Consider the following 27,417-nt stretch of genomic DNA (forward strand, 5'->3'; position numbering starts at 1 on the left):
CAGAGAGAGAGACAAGCAGAGGTATCAGAGAGAGAGAGAGAGAGAGAGAGAGAACAGGTATCAGAGAGAGAGAGAGGAGCAGAGGTATCAGAGAGAGACGAGCACAGGTATCAGAGAGAGAGAGAGACGAGCACAGGTATCAGACAGAGAGACGAGCACAGGTATCAGAGAGAGAGAGAGACGAGCACAGGTAGAGAGAGAGAGACGAGCACAGGTAGAGAGAGAGAGACGAGCACAGGTATCAGAGAGAGAGAGAGGGGCACAGGTATCCGAGAGAGAGAGAGAGAGAAGAGCACAGGTATCAGAGAGAGAGAGAGAAGAGCACAGGTATCAGAGAGAGAGAGAGAGGGCACAGGTATCCGAGAGAGAGAGGGGCACAGGTATCCGAGAGAGAGAGGGGCACAGGTATCCGAGAGAGAGGGGCACAGGTATCCGAGAGAGAGAGGGGCACAGGTATCCGAGAGAGAGAGGGGCACAGGTATCCGAGAGAGAGAGGGGCACAGGTATCCGAGAGAGAGAGGGGCACAGGTATCCGAGAGAGAGAGGGGCACAGGTATCCGAGAGAGAGAGGGGCACAGGTATCCGAGAGAGAGAGGGGCACAGGTATCCGAGAGAGAGAGGGGCACAGGTATCCGAGAGACAGAGGGGCACAGGTATCCGAGAGACAGAGGGGCACAGGTATCCGAGAGACAGAGGGGCACAGGTATCCGAGAGAGAGAGAGGACCACAGGTATCCGAGAGAGAGAGAGGACCACAGGTATCCGAGAGAGAGAGGACCACAGGTATCCGAGAGAGAGAGATGAGCACAGGTATCCGAGAGAGAGAGAGGAGCACAGGTAATCGAGAGAGGAGCACAGGTATCAGAGAGAGAGAGAGAGAGAGAGAGAGAGAGAGAGAGAGAGAGAGAGAGAGAGAGGAGCACAGGTATCCGAGAGAGAGGAGAGGAGCACAGGTATCAGAGAGAGAGAGAGAGGAGCACAGGTATCATAGAGAGAGAGGAGCACAGGTATCAGAGAGAGAGAGAGGAGCACAGGTATCAGAGAGAGCGAGAGAGGGGCACAGGTATCCGAGAGAGAGAGGGGCATGGGTATCCGAGAGAGAGGGGCACGGGTATCCGAGAGAGAGAGGGGGGCACGGGTATCCGAGAGAGAGAGGGGGGCACGGGTATCCGAGAGAGAGGGGGGGGCACAGGTATCTGAGAGAGAGGAGCACAGGTATCCGAGAGAGAGGAGCACAGGTATCTGAGTGAGAGGAGCACAGGTATCAGAGAGAGAGAGAGGAGCACAGGTATCAGAGAGAGAGAGAGAGGAGCACAGGTATCAGAGAGAGGAGCACAGGTATCCGAGGAGAGATAGGAGCACAGGTATCTGGGGAGAGAGAGGAGCACAGGTATCCGAGAGAGAGAGAGGAGCACAGCTTCAGAGAGAGAGAGGGGAGCACAGCTTCAGAGAGAGAGAGGGGAGCACAGGTATCAGAGAGAGAGACGAGCACAGGTATCAGAGAGAGTGAGAGAGGAGCACAGCTATCAGAGAGAGAGAGGGGCACAGGTAGAGAGAGAGAGAGAGGAGCACAGGTATCAGAGAGAGAGAGGAGCACAGGTATCAGAGAGAGAGAGGGGCACAGGTATCTGAGAGAGAGAGAGAGGGGCACAGGTATCAGAGAGAGCAGCACAGGCATCAGAGAGAAGCACAGGCAGAGAGAGAGGGGCACAGGCATCTGAGAGAGGATCACAGGCATCTGAGAGAGGATCACAGGCATCAGAGAGAGAGCAGCACAAGCATCAGAGAGCAGCACAAGCATCAGAGAGCAGCACAGGCATCAGAGAGCAGCACAGGCATCAGAGAGCAGCACAGGCATCAGAGAGCAGCACAGGCATCAGAGAGCAGCACAGGCATCAGAGAGCAGCACAGGTATCAGAGAGCAGCACAGGTATCAGAGAGCAGCATGAGCATCAGAGAGAGAGGAGCACAGGGCGACGAGCACAGGCAGAGAGAGAGGAGCACAGGTATCAAAGAGAGAGGGGCACCGATATCAGAGCAGCACAGATATCAGAGAGCAGCAGAGGCATCAGAGAGCAGCACAGGTATTGGAAAGAGCAGCACAGGTATGAGAGCTAGCAGCACAGGTACCAGAGCTAGCAGCACAGGTACCAGAGCTAGCAGCACAGGTACCAGAGCTAGCAGCACAGGTACCAGAGCTAGCAGCACAGGTACCAGAGCTATCAGCACAGGTATCCGAGAGAGCAGCACAGGTATCCGAGAGAGCAGCACAGGTATCCGAGAGAGCAACACAGGTATCCGAGAGCAGCACAGGTATACGAGAGGAGCATGAGCATCACAGAGAGAGAGGAGCACAGGTATCAGAGAGAGAGGGGCACAGATATCAGAGAGGAGCATAAGTATGAGAGAGAGAGGAGTTTAAGCATCAGAGAGAGGAGCAAAGGTATCAGAGAGGGGTACAGGTATACGTAAGGAGCATAGGTATCAGAGAGAAAGGAGCAAAGATATCAGAAAGGAGCAAAGGTATCAGAGGGAGAGGAGCAAAGGTATCAGAGAGAGCGGGGACCACAGGGATCAGAGAAAGAGGAATGCAGGTTTCAGAGGGAAGGGAGCATTGGGGTCAGAAAGAGAGAAGGGGGCACAGCTATCAGAGAGGGGAGGACAGGTACCAAAGAGAGAGGGGAGGACAGGTCCCAGAGAGAGAAGCATAGTTATCAGAGAGGAAGGCACATGTATAAGACAGAGTAGCAGAGGTATCCGAGAAAGCGCAAGAGAGGACCACAGGCATCAGAGAGAGAAAAGCACAAGTATCAGAGTGATAGGAGCACGGGGATCAGAGAGGGGACCACAGGTAACAGAGAGAGGGGAGCAGAGGTATCAGAGAAAGAGAGGAGCAGAGGTATCAGAGAGGAGTACAGGTATACGTGAGGAGCATAGGTATCAGAGAGAAAGGAGAAAATATATCAGAAAGGAGCAAAGGTATCAGAGAGAGAGGAGCAAAGGTATCAGAGAGAGAGAGAGGGGAGCAGAGGTATCAAAGAGAGAAGCAGGGGTATCAGAGGGAAAGAGGAGCACAGGTATCATGGAGGGAACCACAGGTATGAGAGAGGAGGGGGGAGGGAATGCAGGTATCAGAGAGGAAGGGGGGCAATTGTATCAGAAAGAGAGAGGTGACACAGCTATCAGAGAGGGGCGCACAGGTATCAGAGAATGGAGCACAGGTATCAGAGAATGGAGCACAGGCATCAGAGAATGGAGCACAGGCATCAGAGAATGGAGCACAGGCATCAGAGAGGTCCACAGTTAGAGACGGGAGACACAAGTATAAGACAGAGGGGAGCACAAGTATCAGCGGGAGAGAGGAAGGACATGTATTAGAGAGGGCGGTAAGGACAGGTATCGGTGAGAGGTGAGCACAGGTAGAGAAAGGAGAGCAGAGGTATCAGAAAGGAGGAAGCACATGTATCAGAGATAGTGGGAGCACAGAGTGAGGAGAGCACATAAAGAGGGGACGTCACAGATAGAGAAGGGAGCGCAGGTAGCAGAGAGAGGGTGGGGAAGTAAAGGTATCAGAGAGGGAAGCACAGGTACCAGAGAAGAGGGTGTATCATAGAAGAGGGGAATCACAGGTAGAGAGGGGAGCACAGGTATTGGAGAGAGAGGGGAGCACAGGTATCAGAGTGGGAGGGGAGCACAGGTATCAGAGTGGGAGGGGAGCACAGGTATCAGAGTGGGAGGGGAGCACAGGTATCAGAGTGGGAGGGGAGCACAGGTATCAGAGTGGGAGGGGAGCACAGGTATCAAAGATAGTGGGGAGGAAAGGTATCTGACAGGGGGCAGGTATCAAACAGAGTGGAGCACATGCACCAGAGGTAGACTAGGGCTTACAGGGACACAAGCGGAAAGCACATCCATCAATAACGCAGGCACACCATGTACGTTTAATTTACATAAACAGACCTGCCAACTTGAAAATAGAATTTTCTGTGTAAGAAAGGGGGGGGGGGGGCTTGATTGTTAAAGTGCAGCTTTATGCCAAGAATTGCCAGAGGTCCTTGGGTGTTTGTAATTAGCTATGATGGCAATAGCACCACAGTACTGATACATTTTGCTGCCATATGATTTGGAAAACTTCGACTCCTTTACCATGCAGAAATAGGAGATCTTGTCCTTCAAGGAAGCAGCCATTAAAGCATCAGTCAAAGCTGGAGATTTACAGAAACAAGGACGGTACTTGCCTTTTGGGGCCCAGTAATTGATGTACAAGACTTTAGACTTTTGGAAAACGTTCCTACTAGACCTCCTGAGCCGTCTTGTTGACTAGGGATCTTTGGTCATTTCAGGCTGTAATGGAGTTGTTGCTGCCACCACAGCACCAATGTCTTAATTTTCTGGCAGAGGCCTTGAAAGACAGCACTTCCAAAGCCTTGGCCAATCAATACATGTTGGAATGACACGATTTGATGGGTGAATCCATGGAAGCATTGCCCATCTTTGAATGCCTAGTCAGAGAGGTCATCAGAGGGCTCAAGACCACAGCTGGATCAGGCCCAGTTAAGACCAGGAAACTGATCTCTATCGCTGGTCTGTCGGATGGTCGATATACCAAAGCTGGTGTGTTGAGGTGTTCTCTTTTGCTTTCACATAAGCATAAAAATAAGGAAGCTGGAAATGGAGGAAAACATTGAGTCAAAAATTGCACTCTGTTATAACTGGAGCTGGTAGGGATTTACTAACTTCTATTCTAATTGTTCCTGGTCTGATTCACCAGATAAGTCAACTAGGATTTGCTTGATTGTCTCCTTCTTCAAGGGAAAGTGGACTACCTGAGAGAAGGAGTCCTCAGAAGGGAGTCCTGCCAACATTGACTGCTGGTATCAAGAGAACGAGAAACCTGTCACTGGACAGAGGGACCTGTGCTAACTTCTAATCCTCCATGACCTGGATCAGCAGAGAGCATGGTGTGGTTCCATTCTCCTGAATTCAGTCTACCTGCATTTCTTGGTTATTCTACCAGCAAAACTGCTGCAGTTATAGGTCCTCAGATACTTTCCTCGATGGGGGTTGGTGCTTGTATTTGTCTTGTGCCTCCTGTGTTTTTGGTGGGCGAGGATGAGTCTAAAGACTAGAGAAAGAAGGCCCTTTTTCTTTCATGGAGGATCTTCAAGGTGGTGCTCTCTTAAAGGCCACCTGCACAGAATGGAAGCTGTGCTAACCCGCTCTGGCGGAGACAAAGGACTGGACTGTGGTAGAGAACACTAACAGAATGGGCTTTGCTCGACTCTCTGATGCAAAGTCTCTAGAGTCATAGAAGCAAAGAGCCTTAGTACTGACTGACACACACAGAAACAGAGTCTTTCACATCCTTGTGCTACAATGAGCCTGCAACACCACAGCCAGAAGTGGGTACTGTCTTGACCATACAATGCAAAGGCAGCCTGGGACATCCACATTCAGAAGAGAATCTGGGATTAATTTGAAGGGGCATCTGAGTCTTCCGAACAAGAGAGTTGTTTTAGTCCCCGAAAGGCCCTTGGCTTCTAGGCGTCTCATTCACTTCAGTGGACCCAGACAACTGTATCCAATTGAAACAGATTGTCTGGTACTATGGGGCAAACATTTTGCCAGTAGGTACTGCCACCTTACGTGGAGTTACTTTTACAAAATACATAATGGGAGGGTGTGTGACCTCAAGGTTAGAGGAGGAAGGTATCTGGGCTGTCACCGTGCTACCACCAAGGCATGAAGGGTGCTCAGGAGCAAAGCAGGAGGAGAGCCTGCTTCTCACCTCGTGACTGGTTCCATATAGTGAAACTGAGGATTTGCACAAACCTAGTCTGCATGCAATCCATGTGGTACACAACATAAAGGAGTGTACTAGATGGCCATTCTCCATACAAACGAAGCAAAAGTTATGAGGTCCAGTTACCACTTACAGTTGGTGGCCCAAATATGCATGGTTTTGAGCTAGTGTGTTGAAGCTAGGAGAAAGACTAGGATCAAAGGAAAAATAATAAAAGTTAAAAAAAAGCCACAAAGTCCAAGAGAAGCAGGTTGGAATCTCTAGCATTTGGATGCATAATGGAAGTTTGGGGGGGGGGGGAGAATGGGGGGCGAGAGAGAGAGAGAAAGAGAGAGAGAGAGTGTGTGTGTGAGAGAAAATATATCAGAACACAAAACACAATGCGGCCCTGCAAATATTAACTGTACAACAATGTAAAATGAACAGAAACCAGTGTGATTAGGGGCATAAGAAGCAGCACAAAATCACTAGGAAGCTTACTCACAAGAATATGTAAAAGTATTAGCATACTGGTCAGCTCCTCCTGAAATGTTTCCAATTTATGTTTTACACTTTCTAATCGATTAATCAGTTTATTGATGAAGTGCCATGGAGATGGCCAACGATAAACCTCAGTTACCTTTTAGCAGTGCCAAGAGGCTCCTTCCGGGTGAATAACGTGTGCTAGGTTACTATTAATGTGCTGCTATTCTCAGCAAAGAAATAAGATTCAGCTTGGGAACAGACACCGACAACACATAGCTTTATCTGAGTGCAGTGAGACAGAACGAGACCTCTAAAGAAAACTCCTGCTCTTGCGTTGAAGGCGGGACAGCCGCAGAAATCTAAATGCCAGCTCCTGTACTTCAGTCCTTGAAGTTAGAATGTCAGAAGTAGTATCGACAACCTATTGCTTCACTGCCAGGGTTGGTTTTCAGTGACCAGATATAGTAAGAAAAATCAACTAGGTGCGTCTCCGAGTTGAGGAGCACTTGGCATGGTGCTCTTTGGACAACCTTATAAAGTGATATAAGCTCACAGCACCACTAACTGTCTGGAAAGCTTGCTATCAAACTCCCAGGGCTCTGATCCACTCATCTAGTTTCCTTCTTCAAGCATCACTGAACCACACAAGGAATGTCTGATGTGGCTCCTAGAATATCCTCACATTGTTGAAGATCTCCTATACAATTTATCAGAGGACTTGTTGAGTCTACACCGATGCTTGCAATGTCTCCTGCCACTAGAACCTCAAGGTTGCAACAGTGCTCCTAGAGGTTAATAGGGAATTATAGCAAGCACTGAAAGTAAGCCATTCCTAAAATCTTATACTTAGCACATTGGATTTAGGAGTAACTGCTGCTACGTATGGCAACCAGACCTAGGAAAAATCTAGCAGTCATACAAAACTGAAACCCAGCATTTATTATAAATAGCTTTGTGACCAATTATTTTGCATTATACACGTATCACATAAAATAAAATACAAATCATATATTCAAAAATGTTTTTCTAAAGTCTTTATTTGTTGCAGTGGCAAGAAATGCATTCAAAAGAGATCTGCGTAACGGAGCAGCGGGTGTCGGCACTGTAAACAAGCGTTTCTCTAGGAGCACCTAGTACCGCACTCTGGGGCAGGCAAGACTTTGTGTAATCCACTGTGGGTGAAGGCGTCAGGAAACACAGCGTTACACCTTCCACGCCATCTTGGTAAGATCATGTGGTCCTACTTGGGATTCAATACGTTTTTCAAAACTCAATATCCAAGTCATACAGCTTGGTATTCCTGTTCTGCCTGAAATGTATCAGTTTCAGTCTTGATCCTCTGTACAAGATACTTTGCAGGGAAGTGATGCACTTGGACAGTACAAAAACAAGTCTGTTTGTACAAAGCTGTTAATCCTCTGAGAACGTGATGTTGGTTTAAGTACAGCCTGGTCCAACCCCTGGAAGACCATCAGCCCATACTGATGTCACCTCTTCAATGCCTGGAACATCTGCCCACTGGACAGACCTCTCCAAGAGCACGAAGATGTTCAGTCCATTTGGCTGTTGTCCAGCTCATCCAGGAATCTCCGACACTTGCCCATCAGGACCTTGATGGCTTCACACACAAGAACATCAGGAGGCAAAACACCAGTGGACTCCACAGAGACTGAAAATAGAAACAAGCACTTCCATAATCACAGATGTAATTGGTGCAAGTAATCAACTACTGCTGCAACATGGGAGGCTAACACTATAAGTAAGCCGATATTAATTTCAGTTTGTGTTAAAGGAGATATCCCTCCAAAGCCAAATAACCTTGTTTATTATTAATATTACATGCAACTCTCAAATATTATATACTTTATGTCACTGTGACACCTGTCATGATGATCTGCTAAGGGAATAAATAATTAGTGGTGTTCTGGAAGCCGCCAAGATAAATCTTGCTTCCTCTCCATGCTAGGTAGTAAACACACAAAAGGCTGCAGGGTGATTTTAGCTTATCAAATGAAACACTGAGAAAGGTGTTTAAAGGGAACTACTTAAAAAGAAAATGAATACAATCCCAGTTTTCTTTTGAAATAGTGTATGAAGGGTTTGCCAAAATTATTATGCCCCATTCTCTCTTCTTTGCCTGCCTTACCACCAAAACACAAAACAATTCAGAAATTGACTCTTTGGGTTTTCCTTGTTACTCCCATATCCTTACGAACAACAAAACAAAGTATTCTCAGATAAAAAATTTAGAGCGTAATGAACAACTCCTGAAACTCACAGATGTAATGGTCCCGAACCCTTGCCAGACGAACCAAGTTTTTTAACTCTTCATGGCGAAAAATTTCACGACTGCCGGTGTCCATTCTGGAATTTGCAACCCTTGCCACCTTCTTCCCTGTGTGTGGATAAAATATTTTAAGAAGTTACTTGATTCTGAACAGGACACCTCGTCAACAAGCATGCTACTCTACAGAGCATACCAGACTAGCTACAGATTATCAGAGGAAATTAACAAAATAATTTCATATTTCACAAGATGATCACAAGAATTATATTAGGCACTTCCTGCAAACGGAGGAGCCGCAGAGCATAGCAGTTGTGCCATTTTTATAATTTTTGGTTATACTTATTGAAGTAATAAAAAATATTTGCAGCTAATCAAACGTTGGCGTTCTAGAAAAATTATGTATGCCCCGAAGGGTGAACTTGCGGGAAGCCCAATTTTAGGTAAGAATTCACTTATCAATTACAATACCATATCAGTATGGAGAACGCTGAACTTGCGTTCATGTGGATGTGATCAGCCAGTAGCAAGCCAGGTTACAAAACTAAGCAACATCAACACAATTCCTTGGAGTTGTAGCTTTGAAACAAGAGCTCACTGTCAATCAGAAGACGCGTCTGTTAACGACAAGGTCAACATTCTGAGTTATAACGTGCAATGGGTGAGGCGAAGGATCCTTGCAGCTTCCTTCTGCTTTAAATAGTATTACTAGATAAAGTTCTTATTTTAGACAACAGGGCCCAGATACCCTGCCAGACCGACAGTCCTAATGGTTGTAATGCAAGCATGCACTGCGTACCATCCACCGTCTGAACCTCGATGACTCCAGGAGAGAAGCTGCGCTTGAGTTTCTCTGCTAGCTCACCCTCAACCGGCGCCAGCAGCGTGATCTCAGGTAGAAGACGGTAACTAGCAGTGGCCACTGGAGAGAACTTGGCATGGTCCTTACCTAGAAAGGCAGAAGAGACAAATGACTTAAAAAGCAGGATGTGCAGTGGGAGAAACACCCTTGACTAGTTGATGAGGCAGTACCATGCATGGTTTTACATCAGTCACTAGATTGCCTCTATTTCACCTCATGGCGATTGATCGATTACACACACACATATGGTGCAGTTGCTGACAGGTTCTGGAAATAACACATCAACCTTCCTCTGCACACTCGAGGTTAAGCTAAAATCTTAGGTTAATTTTCAGACTAGCAGGGTAAAAAAGCTAACTCTTTGTCCTCAGTTTTTTTTCATCCTGCAAATCTTGCATCAACTTATACTTGAATCTGAAGTATGCAGTGATATCCAAGAAAAATATTAAAGAAATAAACTTTTAAAACATGAAAATAACTCCAATAATACGGATGAATTGTAGTATATAATGGAGGTAAAACTATTACAAATGTAAATAAAATAAAGATTTTTAAAAGGTCTTATGACAAACTACATATCTTATTTTAATATAAAAAATTCGAACCTTATTATCCTTACTATTTCAATCAAGAGGATTACTCATACTGGCATACAAGAAGAGTACACGGTAGTAGGAGGAGTTCCTCAATTGCTATCCGTTTTTTAAAATTTTCATCACAATTTAAACAAGCATTGGTAAATCCAATAGGACTCGTCTGCGCGACAGCTCTTGGCTTTGCCAACAACTTTTAGTCATGTTGCAGAGCAGCTGCTGTACAACCCTATCTTAAGTGAGACCTAACAATCAGAGCTACTTTTTGACTGCCACAAAAAAATATGTTTATTATTAATAATAATTTATTTAATTAAGTGGCACTTCTGCCTCTCCTAAGCACTGCAACTAAACATAATTGTTAATCAATTTAATAGTATTCACTTTACTGACTTTGAAGAAAGAACTGTCCCTTCAACTTGTGAAATTCAGAACACTATGCATTTTAGCAGCAGTTTTGCCCACTAATTCATCCTATGAACTTTAGTTAAAACATTTAACCTAATTGTAGTTGCAATGCAGTTTAAATACATTTGGATTAAATCAACACAAACAAATATATCAAGGACTTGAAAGCCAGGGTTTCATCATGTTTATGTGTTTTTGGTTCAATCTTGGCAGCGCACAGCGCCGTCTGCAAGACATGTTGTATTGAATATGGGCTTTTAACCATGCCCACTCTTGCCATTCGTTCTTTGTTGTGCTTGTCTTACATGTTTCATTTTTATTGGTGCATTTTGCCAAATGTCCCTCCTTTGCGTGCTAAGTTCCCTCCCAAGGGATTTCACTAAAACATTTTTGTTGGCCATCATACTATGTTCGTGCTTCCTCCCGTTACAGCATGTGTTGGCTCCTCCTCCCAGTGGACTTCACTAATTGATGCTTTTTGTTGGCCATCTGTTGCCTCCTCGCTCCTACCCCCTCCCTCCCGTCCTTCCTGCTGCTTGGTCTGGAAATTGCATTTTTCCTCTGTGGATCAGGCGAGCTGCCAATCAGAGTTGTTTTTCAAGCCTCTTTCCCCTGCAGTTGGCAGCTGCACCTTAAAACGTTTTTATGGCTCTGCAAATAAAGACGCAACTTTCTCCAGATGAACCGGAATCCTTGCTTTTGCTTCGAGCATATAATACTTGTATGTTTCAACCCTGCAAACCACTTCAGCTCAGCCCTGTTTTTGTACACAGTCCTGGGATCTGATTACAGCGAGGGGCTGCTGCAAGGGGAGCCCTTTCCAGCACTTAACCCTTCCGGTGCCACCGTTTCCTTTGGTCTTAGCTAGCTTGTCTAGACCTTACCGCTCACTAAAATGTTTACACGAAACTTCCAATTCTTTTGACAGCGATTTGTAAGAATTAAACAGAATCTGCCATTTAAACAAATCCATTGCCAGCTCCTCAAATGAGGAACCTCGCTTTACAGAGTTGTCACCAATCTTATTTCTCCTACAGAATACTGCCAAACTCGTATCCCAGTAATAAGAAGAATGATGATCCTTAATGTACACGTGCAGCTAAGGCACAAATTACAATTATTTGAGTACAAGTTGCCTCACAGTATCTTTCGAGCCTAACATCTTGTTGGTATCCGACGCACTCGCTCTTTTCTGTTTGAATGATCAACTTTCAGCTTTTTCGGGTGAGGATTTATTTTTACAGTTTGTAGCCGCGCTGCCAATAAATGTGCGTTGTCTGCGGATTGAAGTCAACCTCTGATGCTGCGTGCCTAACCAGAACAGGTTACAATGAGACAACAGGTTTATGGACGACATATGGAAAGGTGTCCTCACATACGTGTTTACATATGTTACAGTGCTCATGTGTGGCTCTATGCACCAGTCTTGGCTTCCTACAGTTTCTCCGAAGAGTTGCAGGCTGTGGGGAATAGGTTCCAGGCAACGCTTTTGTATCCTATTGTACACGCCCAGGGACATCACATTGAACCCTTAGCTCTCGTCTTTGGATGATATCGGTGAATGTATTAATTGCTGTACAGTCTGTGAAACTACCCATTACCTACTGCTCGGTGCTGCTACCGACTCAAACTTTTCGGAATAAGTTGCCCCCTACCGTCCATTATGGCTATTTCCTGTCAAACTTACAACAGGCTGCACTTGTGTGTCTTTTTCTCCGCTCAATGCATTTCAATCTATATTTTTGATCTTCTTATTCACTCTCTAATACAAACCGGATATTCAACCATCATTTAAGTGAAAAACGTTTATTTCTAGATTAGTTTAATTTTCTGCACTCCTACTAATATTGTTAAATGTTGTCATTTCTGCCCCATAACTTTTCACGTTGATATAGTGTTTATTTCCCCCGGAATGTACAGCAGTTTTTCATCATGCACTCGGTTTTGTAGTTCATCACGCTCCAGTTGGTCAGAGGTTGTGTCGTGGTTTTAAAGTTGCTTATGTACGGGGCTTAAGTGTATGCTCCATATTGGGAGGGGTAAACATGAATCTTTCTTCACTCTACATCTAGTTATTGGTTACATCACAGCACTAAGCATGCATTTGCCACAAACATGCATGCATATTATCCAAGTCACGTCACCAGAGCGCCATCCAGCTCTAGCTTCACTTGTCATCCCATCATGTCTACTGTATGAAGTTTGTATTGTAGAAACGCGCCTGGACCCATCATGTCTACTGTATGAACTCTGCATTGTAGAAACGCGCCTGGACCCATCATGTCTACTGTATGAACTCTGCATTGTAGAAACACGCCTGGACAAGACCCATTTAGAGGCAGTTTGAGGCATTTCTTTCTAAACTTGATTTCCTAGGATACCTCCGAAGGAGTATGTGCCGTGCTTGTAGTAAGCGTCACAACGCTTTCTGGGGCTCATGCCCTTCACCGTGAGGCTAGGTCACCCGCCAAAGATCCAATGCCTACCCATCAGGGCCATATTGAAGTTGTTTTACATTTTATTCTCTTGATGTATTCCTCAAAGTGACACAGTATTTACTGAAGTTAGGCCGTCAGGTTAACCTTCTGAGTTTATGGCCATGTGGTGAGGCCTTACAGCACATGCTCTAATTGCAGAGGTTCATGTCAGGAGAGAAGAGAAGAGATTAATGCTTGTACCCTGGAGTATAAGACTTTATCTGTGACTGATAAACAATAAATTCCAAGTATCTACAAGACAATAGCCCTGCTGTAGCACACTGAATAAAAAAAAAAAAAAAAAAAAAAAAAAAAAGAAGGTGCCCATCACCTTTGTAGCTTTTGCCTATACGTGCGCTTGCGAAATCTTTTGTTAGTATAAAAAAAAAAAAAAAAAGGGGGTGGGGGTCTGGCAGGAAGGGGCCATAGACAGGCTGTGACTAGGCCAAGGACGGGAGGAGCTCCAAAAGAGCGATGGGGCTGGGAAGGATTCAAATTGCTGCTGCAGTATTTACTTTGGGAACAGTACATTGTCCTCTGAACAGGGACTGCAAGAAAAGCAAACAGAAGGCGGCTCTGAAGGGCCAATTGTCATGTATTTGAACAATATCTGGCAAAAACATTGTGTCCTTGCGTTTCCTGGACCGTGTCTTCGTTTGAAACACCTCCTATCACACCCATGAATGGTTTTTTGTACGGTGTGGGTATGTGGTGCTGGAGCTGTGGACCTTAGAACTGGTTAACTAAGTTTGAATCTCTCCTTTGGCGCAACATGTTGTGATTCTGTACAAATCGTGATTAAAAATAGTTGTGATAGTCTATTTTCTTGTGAAGCGATATAACGCCCTTGGGTCACGTTTGATCTATAGTCAAGCGGGAAGGGCAAGCAAGGACGGGGAGTGGGTGGGAGGGTCCAGCAGCACGGTAAAGAGGTGGAAGGGTTGAGGAAGCAATACGTGGGAAAAGAAAAAGTACCACAATCACAGTGCGCGCAATGGACGGACACTGATCAGGAGGAACCAATCTGTGCTTGGACCTTGCTCCAGAAAAGTTAAACCTGGCACACACCAGCCAATTAGAAGGCAGCAAATTAGAGTGCCTGTTTAGACAAGGAATAGTAAGCAATGGGTCGGCCTCCGGGCCCTTTTAACAGTGTCTCTCTACAAAGTGAGAAGCCATGCCCTAGTAGTGCAGGACTCACTCAGGCTCGACCCTAATAAGATATTAGCATCGTTTCAAATGTGCATGGGAGTTTGGACAGAGGGGCTTGTCTTTTGTAGGCACTGGTTGCTAAAAGATATTTCTTAAAATAAAAAAAGACAACACGTTATAAAGTTGACTTTTTGCTTTCCAACTGGCACAAAAGTTCATATTAATTTTGCTATTTAGGTTGAGCATAAGCATACGGCCTCTTGTATATACTTTAGTATATACTTCTTTATGGGTTTCTCTGCATTTTCATTGGTTTGTTTCAGTGTCCTTAAAAAATCCTTCCTTGCTAGTGGTCAATCCTTCCTCTTTGTCCCCACCTTTTCCTCAGTTATACACTCCCCTGGAGCATGGCCCCAGTACTTGCACCCTTTCCACTTGTGCCACTGTGGCATCTGCTTAGGGACGACTTTTTCTTTAGGCTAAGAGCATTTGACCAGAGCGCTGGATGTTTTCAGTGTGTGTCTGTGAACAGGGCTGTAAATCACGTTCTCTGCTTACATGTGCTGTGCTTTCAAAGACTGAGGTCAAATGTAATGTGTTGTTTTCTTGGGTGTGTGTTTCTGTCCCCTGCTGCCGCCACGCAAAGAGAATCGTGACCACAACTATGTTTACATTCTGCGCTGCTGACGCAAAGAGAAAACATTACAATATTTAATATGTATTGCCCCAATTTAAGATGGTGACCAAGTCATGCGCGATTACATCATTATCGCCATGACAAGGCCATTTCTTTTCATTTGCTTGTTTATTTAATTGTCTTTCTGCCACTCTCTCAGACTCCCTTCCATCACTATGCTGTAAAATAAATATTTCTTTGCAACCGGAACGCCCTCCTAAGTACGCTTCTCCAAACACAGTAAAAGTCAAACGCAGGTTCTTCCAGGAAACACTGATTAATTTCAAATACGTGCAAAACATGTCTTTCGAGTGATCGTCGTGGTCATGTGCGACTCCCAGCTCCTCCACAGATGCTCCTGTGCTTCGAGACAGGGGAAGGGCCAGTACAGCTTTGTGCTATTTGATTCCCTATATAAATCCGCTTTCTTAACCCATCAAAAGTTTCTAACCTTGTGGACTAGCTGTCTTACTGAACCAATCACACACCCCGTTACCGAAGGCAAATAAGAAGATTTTCTAGATAAGCCACTAACCAAGAAAGAGTGGCAGTGACTTGTTTGAGCCAGCAGAGATGAGTGAGCATGCAGGGCAAGCACATGGACACTCCGATGTTTCATGGCGCTTTAGATTGTTAGATTACTACAAAACACCTTTCTAATTAGGTAAAACAAGGGCTTATAAACTTTTCTTGAGCTGGTGAGATTTCTGTCAGACTCCGTCTTTCTGGTGAGTTCGGGGAGATTAATATCCAGCCATAGAGAGACACAATGCGGCCAAAGGCATCGATCATCGCTGTGCCTATGTTTCCCGGCTGATCACAAGGCCCTCATTTAGCCTCCACTGACTGTCACTAAAGAAGAGTGCTGGGCCCTCACTCAGCTTCTAGTGGCGGTCACTAAACTGTCCTAGAATGACACCCTCCATCAGTGTTTAATTTGAGCCAGTGGTTTCCGGTGCAGGGCACCAGCACTTATTTTTGACTCCCAGGGAACCAGCACCTATTTTTGACGGCCAGCACTTATTTTTCAGCCTCAAGCATTTACTGCGAGCAAAAGCCTCTCACGGGAAAGACGAAGCAAGAGAAAAACAAAGAAACTTCACAAACGAAGAAAGCAGAATGCAGCAAGAGTTAGCTGAAGGTGCAGTGAGTGGTTGTACATGGATTAAAGAGGCCTGAAATGGCTTCAGGATTACGCTACTTCAGTTTTCTGTACTGGCACATTTAATTGCAGCAGCTGAGTGTTTCAGATGAGAGAGCTTTGGGCACCGGCATGTTATTATTTACAAATTAAGCACTGCGCTCCATGCTACAATGGCATCAGTGGGGGTGCTGCCTCACCCAGCCAGTGTCTAAAGCAACACCCAGTCTAATTGTCCACAGCAGGGAGCTGGTCCAAAGCATCACCCAACGCCTTAGAATGACACCTAACTGTATGTCACGCTGGCATACGTGGCGTGCTAGATCACGCACTGCCCATAACAACACTTTGTATACCTGCCAACAACATGGGAGCTGGCCCAAAGTATCTCCCACCACCCTAACATGGCACCCGGCCTATCTGTCATGTATGCACCATAATGGCGTTGGAACAAAGCCTAGGACAACACAAGGACTGACGTTTATCAGCCTGGGCGCTGCCATCAGACCGCACCCATCACCTAGGATGACACCTTGCTGACTATTAGCAGCCGGGGAGCTGGCACGGGACCACACCCAGAGTCCTAAAATGGCACCCTAATCTAGCTGCTGACATGATGCCACATTACGTTCCCTTTACGTCCCTTCAGTCTCTCCTACTCCCTCTTTTCCTTGAATATCATTCTTTTCCCTCTTCTGCCCACTCTACAGCGCTGAGAAGCAGCATTGAGGTGTTGCAACACTATACAAGCAGCAAACCTGGAACGATATACTCCATAACACCTTACGTGCCCAGTACTCCCCCACAAAGCCCTCGACAATCCTCAGATCCTTGAATACCACTAATAGACTCCCATAAAGTCCCCATAAGAGTGTACCAAAGCCTCCTGGACACTCATGGAGATACTAATTATAAACGTTCCTTTTCCCGACAGACCTCAGTGATTGAACACTCAACTCCTTTCCAGACAGAGGGATGGTCAGAAGCTGGTTTGTGCCCACCTTTGTGCTTGCTCCATGTAGTACATTTTGTAATGGATCCTATTTAGTTTTAATGGAAATCAGGAGTTTAGCTTAGCCCTTTTGCTTGCAGGCCTGTGCCCCCATCTCCTAGTGACTTAGCTTATTCTGTTTTAGCACATTTATTTAATTATTTCTTCCAAGATGGCTTCTACAGGGAGTGCAGAATTATTAGGCAAATTAGTATTTTGACCACATCATCCTCTTTATGCATGTTGTCTTACTCCAAGCTGTATAGGCTCGAAAGCCTACTACCAATTAAGCATATTAGGTGATGTGCATCTCTGTAATGAGAAGGGGTGTGGTCTAATGACATCAACACCCTATATCAGGTGTGCATAATTATTAGGCAACTTCCTTTCCTTTGGCAAAATGGGTCAAAAGAAGGACTTGACAGGCTCAGAAAAGTCAAAAATAGTGAGATATCTTGCAGAGGGATGCAGCACTCTTAAAATTGCAAAGCTTCTGAAGCGTGATCATCGAACAATCAAGCGTTTCATTCAAAATAGTCAACAGGGTCGCAAGAAGCGTGTGGAAAAACCAAGGCGCAAAATAACTGCCCATGAACTGAGAAAAGTCAAGCGTGCAGCTGCCACAATGCCACTTGCCACCAGTTTGGCCATATTTCAGAGCTGCAACATCACTGGAGTGCCCAAAAGCACAAGGTGTGCAATACTCAGAGACATGGCCAAGGTAAGAAAGGCTGAAAGACGACCACCACTGAACAAGACACACAAGCTGAAACGTCAAGACTGGGCCAAGAAATATCTCAAGACTGATTTTTCTAAGGTTTTATGGACTGATGAAATGAGAGTGAGTCTTGATGGGCCAGATGGATGGGCCCGTGGCTGGATTGGTAAAGGGCAGAGAGCTCCAGTCCGACTCAGACGCCAGCAAGGTGGAGGTGGAGTACTGGTTTGGGCTGGTATCATCAAAGATGAGCTTGTGGGGCCTTTTCGGGTTGAGGATGGAGTCAAGCTCAACTCCCAGTCCTACTGCCAGTTCCTGGAAGACACCTTCTTCAAGCAGTGGTACAGGAAGAAGTCTGCATCCTTCAAGAAAAACATGATTCTCATGCAGGACAATGCTCCATCACACGAGTCCAAGTACTCCACAGCGTGGCTGGCAAGAAAGGGTATAAAAGAAGGAAATCTAATGACATGGCCTCCTTGTTCACCTGATCTGAACCCCATTGAGAACCTGTGGTCCATCATCAAATGTGAGATTTACAAGGAGGGAAAACAGTACACCTCTCTGAACAGTGTCTGGGAGGCTGTGGTTGCTGCTGCACGCAATGTTGATGGTGAACAGATCAAAACACTGACAGAATCCATGGATGGCAGGCTTTTGAGTGTCCTTGCAAAGAAAGGTGGCTATATTGGTCACTGATTTGTTTTTGTTTTGTTTTTGAATGTCAGAAATGTATATTTGTGAATGTTGAGATGTTATATTGGTTTCACTGGTAATAATAAATAATTGAAATGGGTATATATTTTTTTTTGTTAAGTTGCCTAATAATTATGCACAGTAATAGTCACCTGCACACACAGATATTCCCCTAACATAGCTAAAACTAAAAACAAACTAAAAACTACTTCCAAAAATATTCAGCTTTGATATTAATTAGTTTTTTGGGTTCATTGAGAACATGGTTGTTGTTCAATAATAAAATTAATCCTCAAAAATACAACTTGCCTAATAATTCTGCACTCCCTGTATGTTTATAGTTTGGAAAATGTTTTAGTTTCACGTTATCAGTGCCACTCTATAAAGGCGTCACTATCAGTGTCAAAGATAAATGAGACACGTAGGTATTCACATCATGTACTTACCCACTTTTGTGTGACATTAACATAATGTACCTTTTCAGGGAATTGTCTATGTAATTGCCATCCCAAGCATGTCTTCTTATCTAGTGTTTGGGAACATACCTGCGTCAGGGGTCATACCGGATCACATCTCACACAGACAAGATGCCATCAACGCTATCTGTGTTACACGTCGCCTTGATGCAGACCCAGCCTTCCTGTCCCCACGGAGTCTGATCTAGAGACCTTATTCCAAGGTAACAAGGGTTGGGGGGCTCTTCTCATGGACATGGTCCAGGCAGATTAGGTTTAACACACCTAGTTCTCTTTAGGTTAGAGATTAGGTCCATCAGGCTAGGGTAATAGGGTTTACTTCACACCTACTTTACATCTTATGTTATTGCAAGATGGCGGGGGTCTTTGTATTAATGACTCGTTTTTACAATTCTGTCTCTTGCATTGTTCATTATCCGAATCATTGCAGCCCATGTAATTTACAGTAGATTGCAGACTTGTTAATAAAACCTACTGAAAACTTTACTCTATCTCTTTCATTGCCTGTGTGTAACCGAGACATGTCGCTCATGTGAGAAAAGGGTAATCTCCGTTCAACCACGACCTCCCTGAGATGTTGCACTTTTGATTCCATACCACAAATCACCTTTCACTATTTGGGTTTTTGGTGAGGTACTGCTTGTGAGCCGAGCCAGGAGGATTGGGACGACAGTTGCGACTTGTTGTAGGATTGGCCTACACACCTACAAACAGAAGTGCTGTCATCCTTAAACCAGCAGTCTTGCCTACAGCAAGAGTCCAACTACGACAATTTCAGCACCACCATATTCATGCCAGTCGCACCCCATCACTTCTGTGGTGCCTGGGACCCCTTCTCTGTCATGTTCTGCTTGAAGTTATCCCTGACAGGTGCCTGGCTGAGTACAACAATCACCAGCTCAAAAAGAGTGGTAGAGGGCTAACGGGGATTTAGAAAAACACCCTACCAAAGTCAATGATAGAACAATCCTCAATCCCAGAATAGAAACTGTTGCTTGTTGGCTGCGCACCCTCTTCAACCCGTGAAATGATGATCTTATTACCATAACTGGAACTCATTTCATCCATGTTTTTCTGCTCATGCTAACAAGTGCCTAAAGGATTTCCAGGCTGAAGTTTGAGCTTCTCCTGAGGTGAGAAAGTGTTGATCAGCAAGCTCAGCTATAAATATTTACATTCATGTTACAACCGATGGTCGTCTTCCTCCAGTCATATGATCTCAGTCTTTAGAAAACTGTACATTTTATTTGTTTGGTTGTAACTTCATGGCCTCACTGCAGACGCGTTTGTGAGATCTTATAAAATGTGCCCTGCCTTTGTGCAATGAGCTTCGCTCCAACTTGTCAAGGCGAACCTCTGCAGGCTTAATCTATTGAATTCTTCTGTTGTTAATAAACCCTTTCAGAATTCTATTGGGGTGTGAGCAGATTTCTTTCAGTGTCTCAACACTATTTTAGCACCAGAAGGTCTCATTTAAGTTACTAAAAGCAAAGAGAGAACCTGGTGTGACCACCACGTTATCCACTCTCAACTTAGATCTCATCAGGACAACCCCTCTGACAACAGGTGCTACTTAAGGTAATTCTTCTAGATCTCAAGACACTCCTGACAAAACATACTGCAAACCCACCAACTGAACTTGGCAGTGACCATAAAGCAATTCCGCCTCCAGCAGACAAAGACCCTCCATGGCGGGGTCCCTAGCAAAATAACTCTACATTGACCTCATCACCAGCAAGCCAGCCGGTCTAATTAGGAGGTAAAACTAAATGATATGGCTTTAAACTTATGTTGTCTCAGTATTTAGTGCTTTAACATTTGCATGCAGCAGCCGTGTTACTGCATAACGATTTAAAGCTATTTTCTGCTTTGACGATGTTTGATTTTTTGGGCCTCCAGGTATAATGAGTTATTTGTTTGAGCGCAATATTACAACTTTACTAAACTCCTTAATAAATACTTTTGAAATCTGTTCCCTGCGGCCGCTTCCAAACCCTGTGCAGGCATCCAACCCCAGCTCATGAGCTGTAGCTGCAATCTGTGATGAAGAGAGTCAAGTAAGGTGCTGAAATCCTGGCTTTGCCTTGTTTTTACTGTGATGCACTACTATTCAAGAGGGCATTCTAACTGTAATATCTAAAAGTTGAAAGCCAGCCCTAGGACTAGTATTTGTAGAGTTGTGCAGTTCCTTAGTTCAACATGTGATTCGCTCATTTAGTTTATGTTTGTGCTTTGCATTCTGAAACTTGTAGTTTTATTTTTATAATGTGATACAAGCTGGAAACCAGTCCTTGGAGTAGTAGTGGTAAAGTTGTCCAGCCCCCTAGTTCGATGCATGATTCGCTCATTTAGTTTATGTTTCTGCTTTGCATTCTGATACTTCTAGTTTTATTTTTATAACGTGATACAAGCTGTGAATACAAAGCAGAAACCTGACTACATGAACTACACACGTTTAAGTCTGTTGCCAGTGTGGAGAAGACATTTTTTCAGTAGCTGATAGGATTTATTGATCACGTTATTTCAGAAAGATGTTATTGCTTAGCACCTGATGCAGAAGCACACAGCGCAGCATTTCTGGGCAAACCAGAAATGTTTAGCATAAGGTTAGTCAAGTTATGTTGTCCCAGTTATAGTTTATACCTAAACATATGGCTCAATGAACAAACTGGGCATGTGTGATCTCTTGAAGGAATTGTGAAGAACTAAACACTATATAAATTCTATCGGTAACAGAATTGGCTAAATGCTGAGCAAATAACCACTTGCATTATCTGTTAGAGGACATACTTTAATAAGATGCAATCACATTTTGTCAGGCTCCGAGGCCAACACAATGATTGATTTCTTCATTTTCAGCTCTTAAATGACACTAACCTTGCTTGGTATGATATACTCAAAGCAAGAATATGATTGTCGATTTTGCAGTGACTGTCCTGGAGCTTTAAAGCATTTATCCAGTATTTGCCCTTGTCTACTTTCAATGATGCAGCAATAGTTATAATACATTTTTATCAAAGAAATGCTAATTAAAAAAGCTAAGTTCAGCTTTTAACAGATAACACAGAAAAATAATACGTTAAATTCTAGCAACATGCTTAGAAAATTCTAAACAAATGAAATAAAGATTATGTACCATGACTAAGATTATCTTACATGCAGTAACTTCTCTTTGGTTGTAAATTATGCCTTTTTAAAGAATACTTTATACAATGTTGTCAACTAGATTTTTAATTGTAGGATGGTTGTAATCGCACACAATAAGAATATGACTTACTGATAGAAAATACTTCACAAGGAGTTAGGGAGGCAGAGAAACATTTTTGGCCAGGCTAGATCAGAGTTATGATTTTCAGCAGACATGTGAAATGTCTCCTGTATTCTTCTAGAGTACAGAAGGACATTTCTGAAACAAAGCCAACACCAGATCGCCAGTTTCTCTCAGAAGGAGCACGTGAGAATGTGTGAAAGTGGATTAATAACTTGGGGGGATGTTGTGAACACTGGGACAGTTCCCATTTAAGCCTCTTATTTTCATATATTCTTGCTTTCAGATAATTCACAAACAAATTTAGTAAAAAAGCAAATATAGTAACTACAGCAATTCTAGAATGATAAACATTGGTTTGGAGGATCATGACTTATGAACTGTTGAAGTTAAAGGTCACGAAGGGCCTACAAGAAACAATGGGAAGGAAAAAAGTCAATAGGGCATGAGTGATTTGGTATTCAATGCCTTTCAGGGGTCGTATTACAGATAGTGCCCATGGGGCACTATGGTATTACAGAAGGGGCCGCAGACGCTTGTGCAGCCCCTTCTGTAATACTGATTGCATTGGTGCATATACAGCGCGAGCACCATCTTCAGAGGGCGTTCTCTTAATTCCATGGGGGCGTGGCCCAATTAAAATGAGGTAAACGCTTTGACTCGGCACCTGTGATGTATTATGGATGTGGGCGCAGACGCAAACATGCCCTTAGGAGGTGCACTGACAGTGCACCACAAGAAGGTGGGGATGCACTATAAGCACACCCCCTGTCAACCCTCTGGAAGGGGTTGAGCCCACAAGCATCCCCCTGGGCAGGTGGCTGCAGTCACTCGTTGCATCTACCTGCAGTGGGAACTCTCCCCCCTCTTCAAAGGGCAAACGGATTGGCTCCTAGACTCTGAAACATGGAGCAATTTTGAAGCAGCTGATGTAGTGGAGGTCCGGTAGAGCTTAGTGTTCACCCTGATCGACAGTTGTACCATCAGACTTAATCTCTCAGATGGAATTGCTCAGAAGGACAAGATAAGATGCTGTGGCCGGTAATGGTACCACAAGGCCAGATACAGATAATTCAGGGTCCTGTTTCCTCCCTCAGTTTTTGTACCAAAAGGCTACAAATGGGACCAGTCTGAAATCTATAGCAGGAGCAGAGGGTTTTGCCTCAAAGATCAGTAGGCCACTTTTTCCCAGATTTTCTGCATGTTCGCACTGTCATAGGACTCTCATCCTGAGGACGAGACTGCTGGTTTCGGGCGGCAGCATCACCACATGAGGGAAACTGAGTTTTATCCCACACCATCTGATAACTGTCAGCCTCACCCTTTCGGCCAGCTAGCAGCACCTCACCAAACCCAAAAGTACAGGTGTGATTTGTGGCAGCCTGATACATGTCACTCTAAGACTTCTCATTGTAGTCGTGGTGGAGCAGATCTTACCCCTCTCAGATATACAAGTCTCATATATGCACAAGACAAACAGGAGAAGGATTTGGTTCAATATATTTTATTGAAGCAACTGTGCTCTATGTAAAAAGGTATGAATTGTGATTAGGACAATGAAACAACACTTACGGTGAGTAGAAAAGTGAAACAGATAAAAAGTCCCACCATTCTGTCACAATATAAGTCTAAAATCCCTACCTGCACTACTACAAATCTCCATGTGCAATAGCTGTGTTAGCCCTAATCTGCCCGTATTAGTCTCTGCAAGGAATCCCCGTGCCCCAACAATAAGTAGAAAGGAGGCCTGTTGGTCTACTGGTAGTCCTTCCAAGTGAATGGAGAGAAGATGCCGGGTTCAGCAGAGCTGTGACAACATGGCACAGCATAAGATGGCTGGCTGGAATGTTCCCTCTGACTTGGTTTGGGGCAGCGTGTTGGTTTATAATAAAACATGCTGTTGTTCTAAGAACAAGAACTGACGTTATATTGCGTCTTTTCTGTGTAAGGTGGACACTGTACTCTTTGGAACGGCAATACTCAGTAAATAATTGTGTGTGGCCTGGTACAGCCTTGGGCTGAGCACAAGATGAAATGTTGTGCAGAGGAACTAATAACACATTCTGCATGGAAGGGCAGCTGATAAAAGTAATAAAACATCTCTACTAAAATGAAGCCTCGCTAAAATAATGAAAAGGAATAAAAGAAATGCAACTAGGTAAAAGAGCACAGATCTCGGACCCAAAGCTAAAATAAATGTGCCCGTGTAAAGTGCTAAAATAACCCCACAACAGAACTTATTTTTTTCCTGGAGCTTAGAGACCTCCCACAGGTCTAGCCAGGAGGTGGTGGCCTGTACAGACCGGTTTTGGGTATAGGTCACCCTTTAGGGTGAAAAGAGACAATATGGTTATGAGAAAGTCAGCAACAACGCCAAGCTCAAGCCATATCCTGCTATCAGTGTTCCTGCCTGGCCTTTGTGTGATCATCTAATGTAACTGTATCTGTGTCCCTCCCCTTCCTGAAATAGGTACAGGTGGGATTAACCCCCTCTGCCGTCTGGCACGGTATATTGATGCGGGGGACTGCCCAAAAAGCCTTCTGCTCTTTAGACAGTCCTTGATATGAGTTTTTCATACTTCCTCTCTGGACTGGGAAAACTAATTATACTCTTGGGGCCGATAGGTATGTGGTAACCTAACAAATCGAGTCTAAAGAGACTTTAGGCCCAGACAGAGATGACAAATGTGAATAAACCTAATCTTTGGAACATTTTTTTACTAAAGTGACAGGTTTACCAATGTATTTGCTTTTTAGCCCCTTCGGTGCACCTCACGGTGGGCATGTGCGTAGGACAGCTCCAAGCCACCCTGAAACCCACCCACGGAGGGAAGCACTGGCACTCCCCCTGTGGGCCATTCCACAATACGGCCCCCACCACGGATGGCAGCTGAAGCGCTTTTGCTGCCATCCCTGATTCCTTCCCAAGCAATTTGATGTCAGCAGGCACGCCACATGCTGGCATCATCAGAGCAGGCCCGTAGGCGCTGGAAGCCATTTGCTTCCAGTGCTGGAGAAGAAAGGAGGGTGAGTTTTCCTCCTGGGAAAGGTGGGGGGCTGCAAAGAGATGTTCCTTTTCCCTGGTGACTATTTGAAATACATTCATGTTTCATAATTGTGCGTGGGGTCACCATCATATAGCTGGAATACAAACTAGGCTACCAGGGATTTGTGTGTGTTTTGGTGCTTTGGGGAGCGGCCCCTTGGATAAGGGTCGCACCCCTTGAGGGGGTAAATATTTTGGCCATTTCGGACATTTTTAGGCCGATTTGTACCCAAGGGAGGCAGAAACCACTAGGCCATCAGGGATTTCTGCTATGCGATTTGTTGCTTTGGGGAGTGGCCCCTGGGGCAAGGGCTGCTCTCAAATATTTTGGCCATTTCTGTGCTCATTTGGGGGGGAAGGGGAGGAGAAGAGTTCAGACATTTTTTTTAGGCCATCTGCCCCGAAGAGAGGGCAGAAACCACTAGTTACCAGTGATTCTATGTTTTGGCCATGTTGGGTAGCGACACCTTGGACAAGGGTTGCTCCCCTTTAGGGGACAAAAAATTTGGCTGTTCCTGCCCCCCTTGAGGGCTGATCGGCCATACTTTTTAAAGCCACTTGCCCCCAAGGGGAGCAGAAAAACCCTAGATACCAGGGAAAGTTTCAGAATGTTTGGTGAACTAGAGTTCGGTTGACGGTCTTTGTGTACTGGCATTTGGTTGCTTTGTATGTGCTGGCATTTAACTGGCAGCATGTGTGGACTTGTGCTTGGCTGGCGGTGTGTAGACTGGCGCTTGCCTGGAGGGGTGTGTGTGGACTGGCGCATCATTTGCATTTGTGGTCATAATGTTTTATTTCTCCTTTTTATTCTACTGCACAGCTTTCAATTCCTTTGCAGTGATCTGCTTGGAGTTTCGCACTGGTAGATCTGCAGCTTGCATAGTTGCATGTGTTTGGTAAGAAAAACGTTTTTGTACTGTTTACTCCAAATGAGTATAATTGCCATGCATGAATGAGCTTTTTGTAAATAGTGTAATAATTGCAGCATATTTGGCTTTTGTTTTATTGTGTGTGAAATTCTCCTTGGATTTGTGCATGTGTACTGTGTTGTCTTGTGTGTAATTTTCTTTTTTTTTTTCTAGTGTGAGATCGTTGGTGCTTGCTGTGTCTGTGCAGAGTAGGTGCAGATGATTCCAAGTCTAGATGCCTCTGGCAAGTGGGTGGTATCATATTCAAGTATATAGGTTTTTGATTGCTTTGTATTATTGGACTTCCTTCCAGGTTACTATAGGTCAGTAGTTTTACTTTCCGTTTGATAGTCACACTTTGTTTATGACTAATTTTACACAGTATTGGTTATTGTTGATTTATTTGTCAAGTTACTTTTATTAGTAAGGATTATGGCTAGCTGCAGGATTACTGCTCAGCAGGTTGTTATATTTTTTTAATCTTCCTCTGATCATGATTATGAGACTGACTCTGCATCTGAGGCAGAGGAGGAAGTGTAAGATTCTGGCGGTGAATTTTCTGTCTGAGAGGAATCATCTGATGATGAAGCCACCCTCAATGCGGAGGAAGTGCCCCTTTTAGAAGAGGACACTGATGTGCCGATGGTGCACCAAGAGGCCTCTGGATTGCAGCCTGGGGCTGAAAGGCTTCCCATTGGATGCGCTGAACTCTAGGTTGCCCCAAAAACGGTGCAGTCAGCGTTACCTACCTTTAGTGGTGTGGCAGGGTATAGAGTGAATACTGAAAACGTTTTGCCTATACATTTTTCAGTTGTTTATGGATGATGTATTTTTGGATGAGATTGTTGACCAGACTAATTTGTATGCTGAACAGTATTTGAAGTACAACAGTGCTCCACTCTAGAGCTACCTGGTGGACTCAATCTGGGTGAGTTGAAGAAGTTCTTGGGTTTAACTTTGTTGATGGATTCAATAAGGAAGCCGTTGCTGTTTTCATATTGGTCTACCAGTCCCTCGATGGCAATGGCTGTAATTCCTGCAATCGTGAGTTACGATCGGTATTTGCTTCTGCTTTGGATGCTGCATTTTGATGATAATGCAGCAGCATTGCCACAAGATCACCCCGATTGTGATCATCTTTTTAAGATTTGGCCTGTCCTAAATCACTTTGTAGATCGATTTTCAGAGATCTATGTTCCAGGGAAAGAAATCACTGCGGATTAGTCTTTTGTCCTGTTTAGGAGCCATTTGGTTTTTAGGCAGTACATTCCTAGCAAGAGGGACCCTCATAGAATTAAGATGTAGATGCTGTTTGAGAGTAGTACAGGATATGTCTATAACTTCAGGGTGCACACTGGTAGGGAGCCCACTACTGACCCCGCTGGTTGTCCGTCCAGTATTGGAGTTAGTGGGGAAATTGTGTGGAAACCTGGTAATGGACTTTTTAACAAAGG

The 27,417-nt window shown here is 44.6% G+C and overlaps 1 protein-coding gene across 1 annotated transcript in view; it reads right to left on the minus strand.

Annotated features, from left to right (window-relative positions):
- Positions 1-7,187: 7,187 nt before the first annotated feature.
- The window catches only part of POLR1C (RNA polymerase I and III subunit C), an 86,179-nt gene continuing 65,949 nt past the window's right edge, over positions 7,188-27,417 (minus strand). Inside the window, exons 7-9 of the mRNA XM_069236257.1 lie at positions 9,351-9,500; positions 8,546-8,662; positions 7,188-7,936 (exon numbers count right to left, since the gene is read on the minus strand). Coding sequence (XP_069092358.1) covers positions 7,818-7,936; positions 8,546-8,662; positions 9,351-9,500 — 386 coding nt within the window. The 3' untranslated portion in view covers positions 7,188-7,817. The remainder of the gene's footprint in view (positions 7,937-8,545; positions 8,663-9,350; positions 9,501-27,417) is intronic.

This window comes from Pleurodeles waltl, chromosome 5, assembly GCF_031143425.1.
Source record: "Pleurodeles waltl isolate 20211129_DDA chromosome 5, aPleWal1.hap1.20221129, whole genome shotgun sequence".
Taxonomy (NCBI): Eukaryota; Metazoa; Chordata; class Amphibia; order Caudata; family Salamandridae; genus Pleurodeles; species Pleurodeles waltl.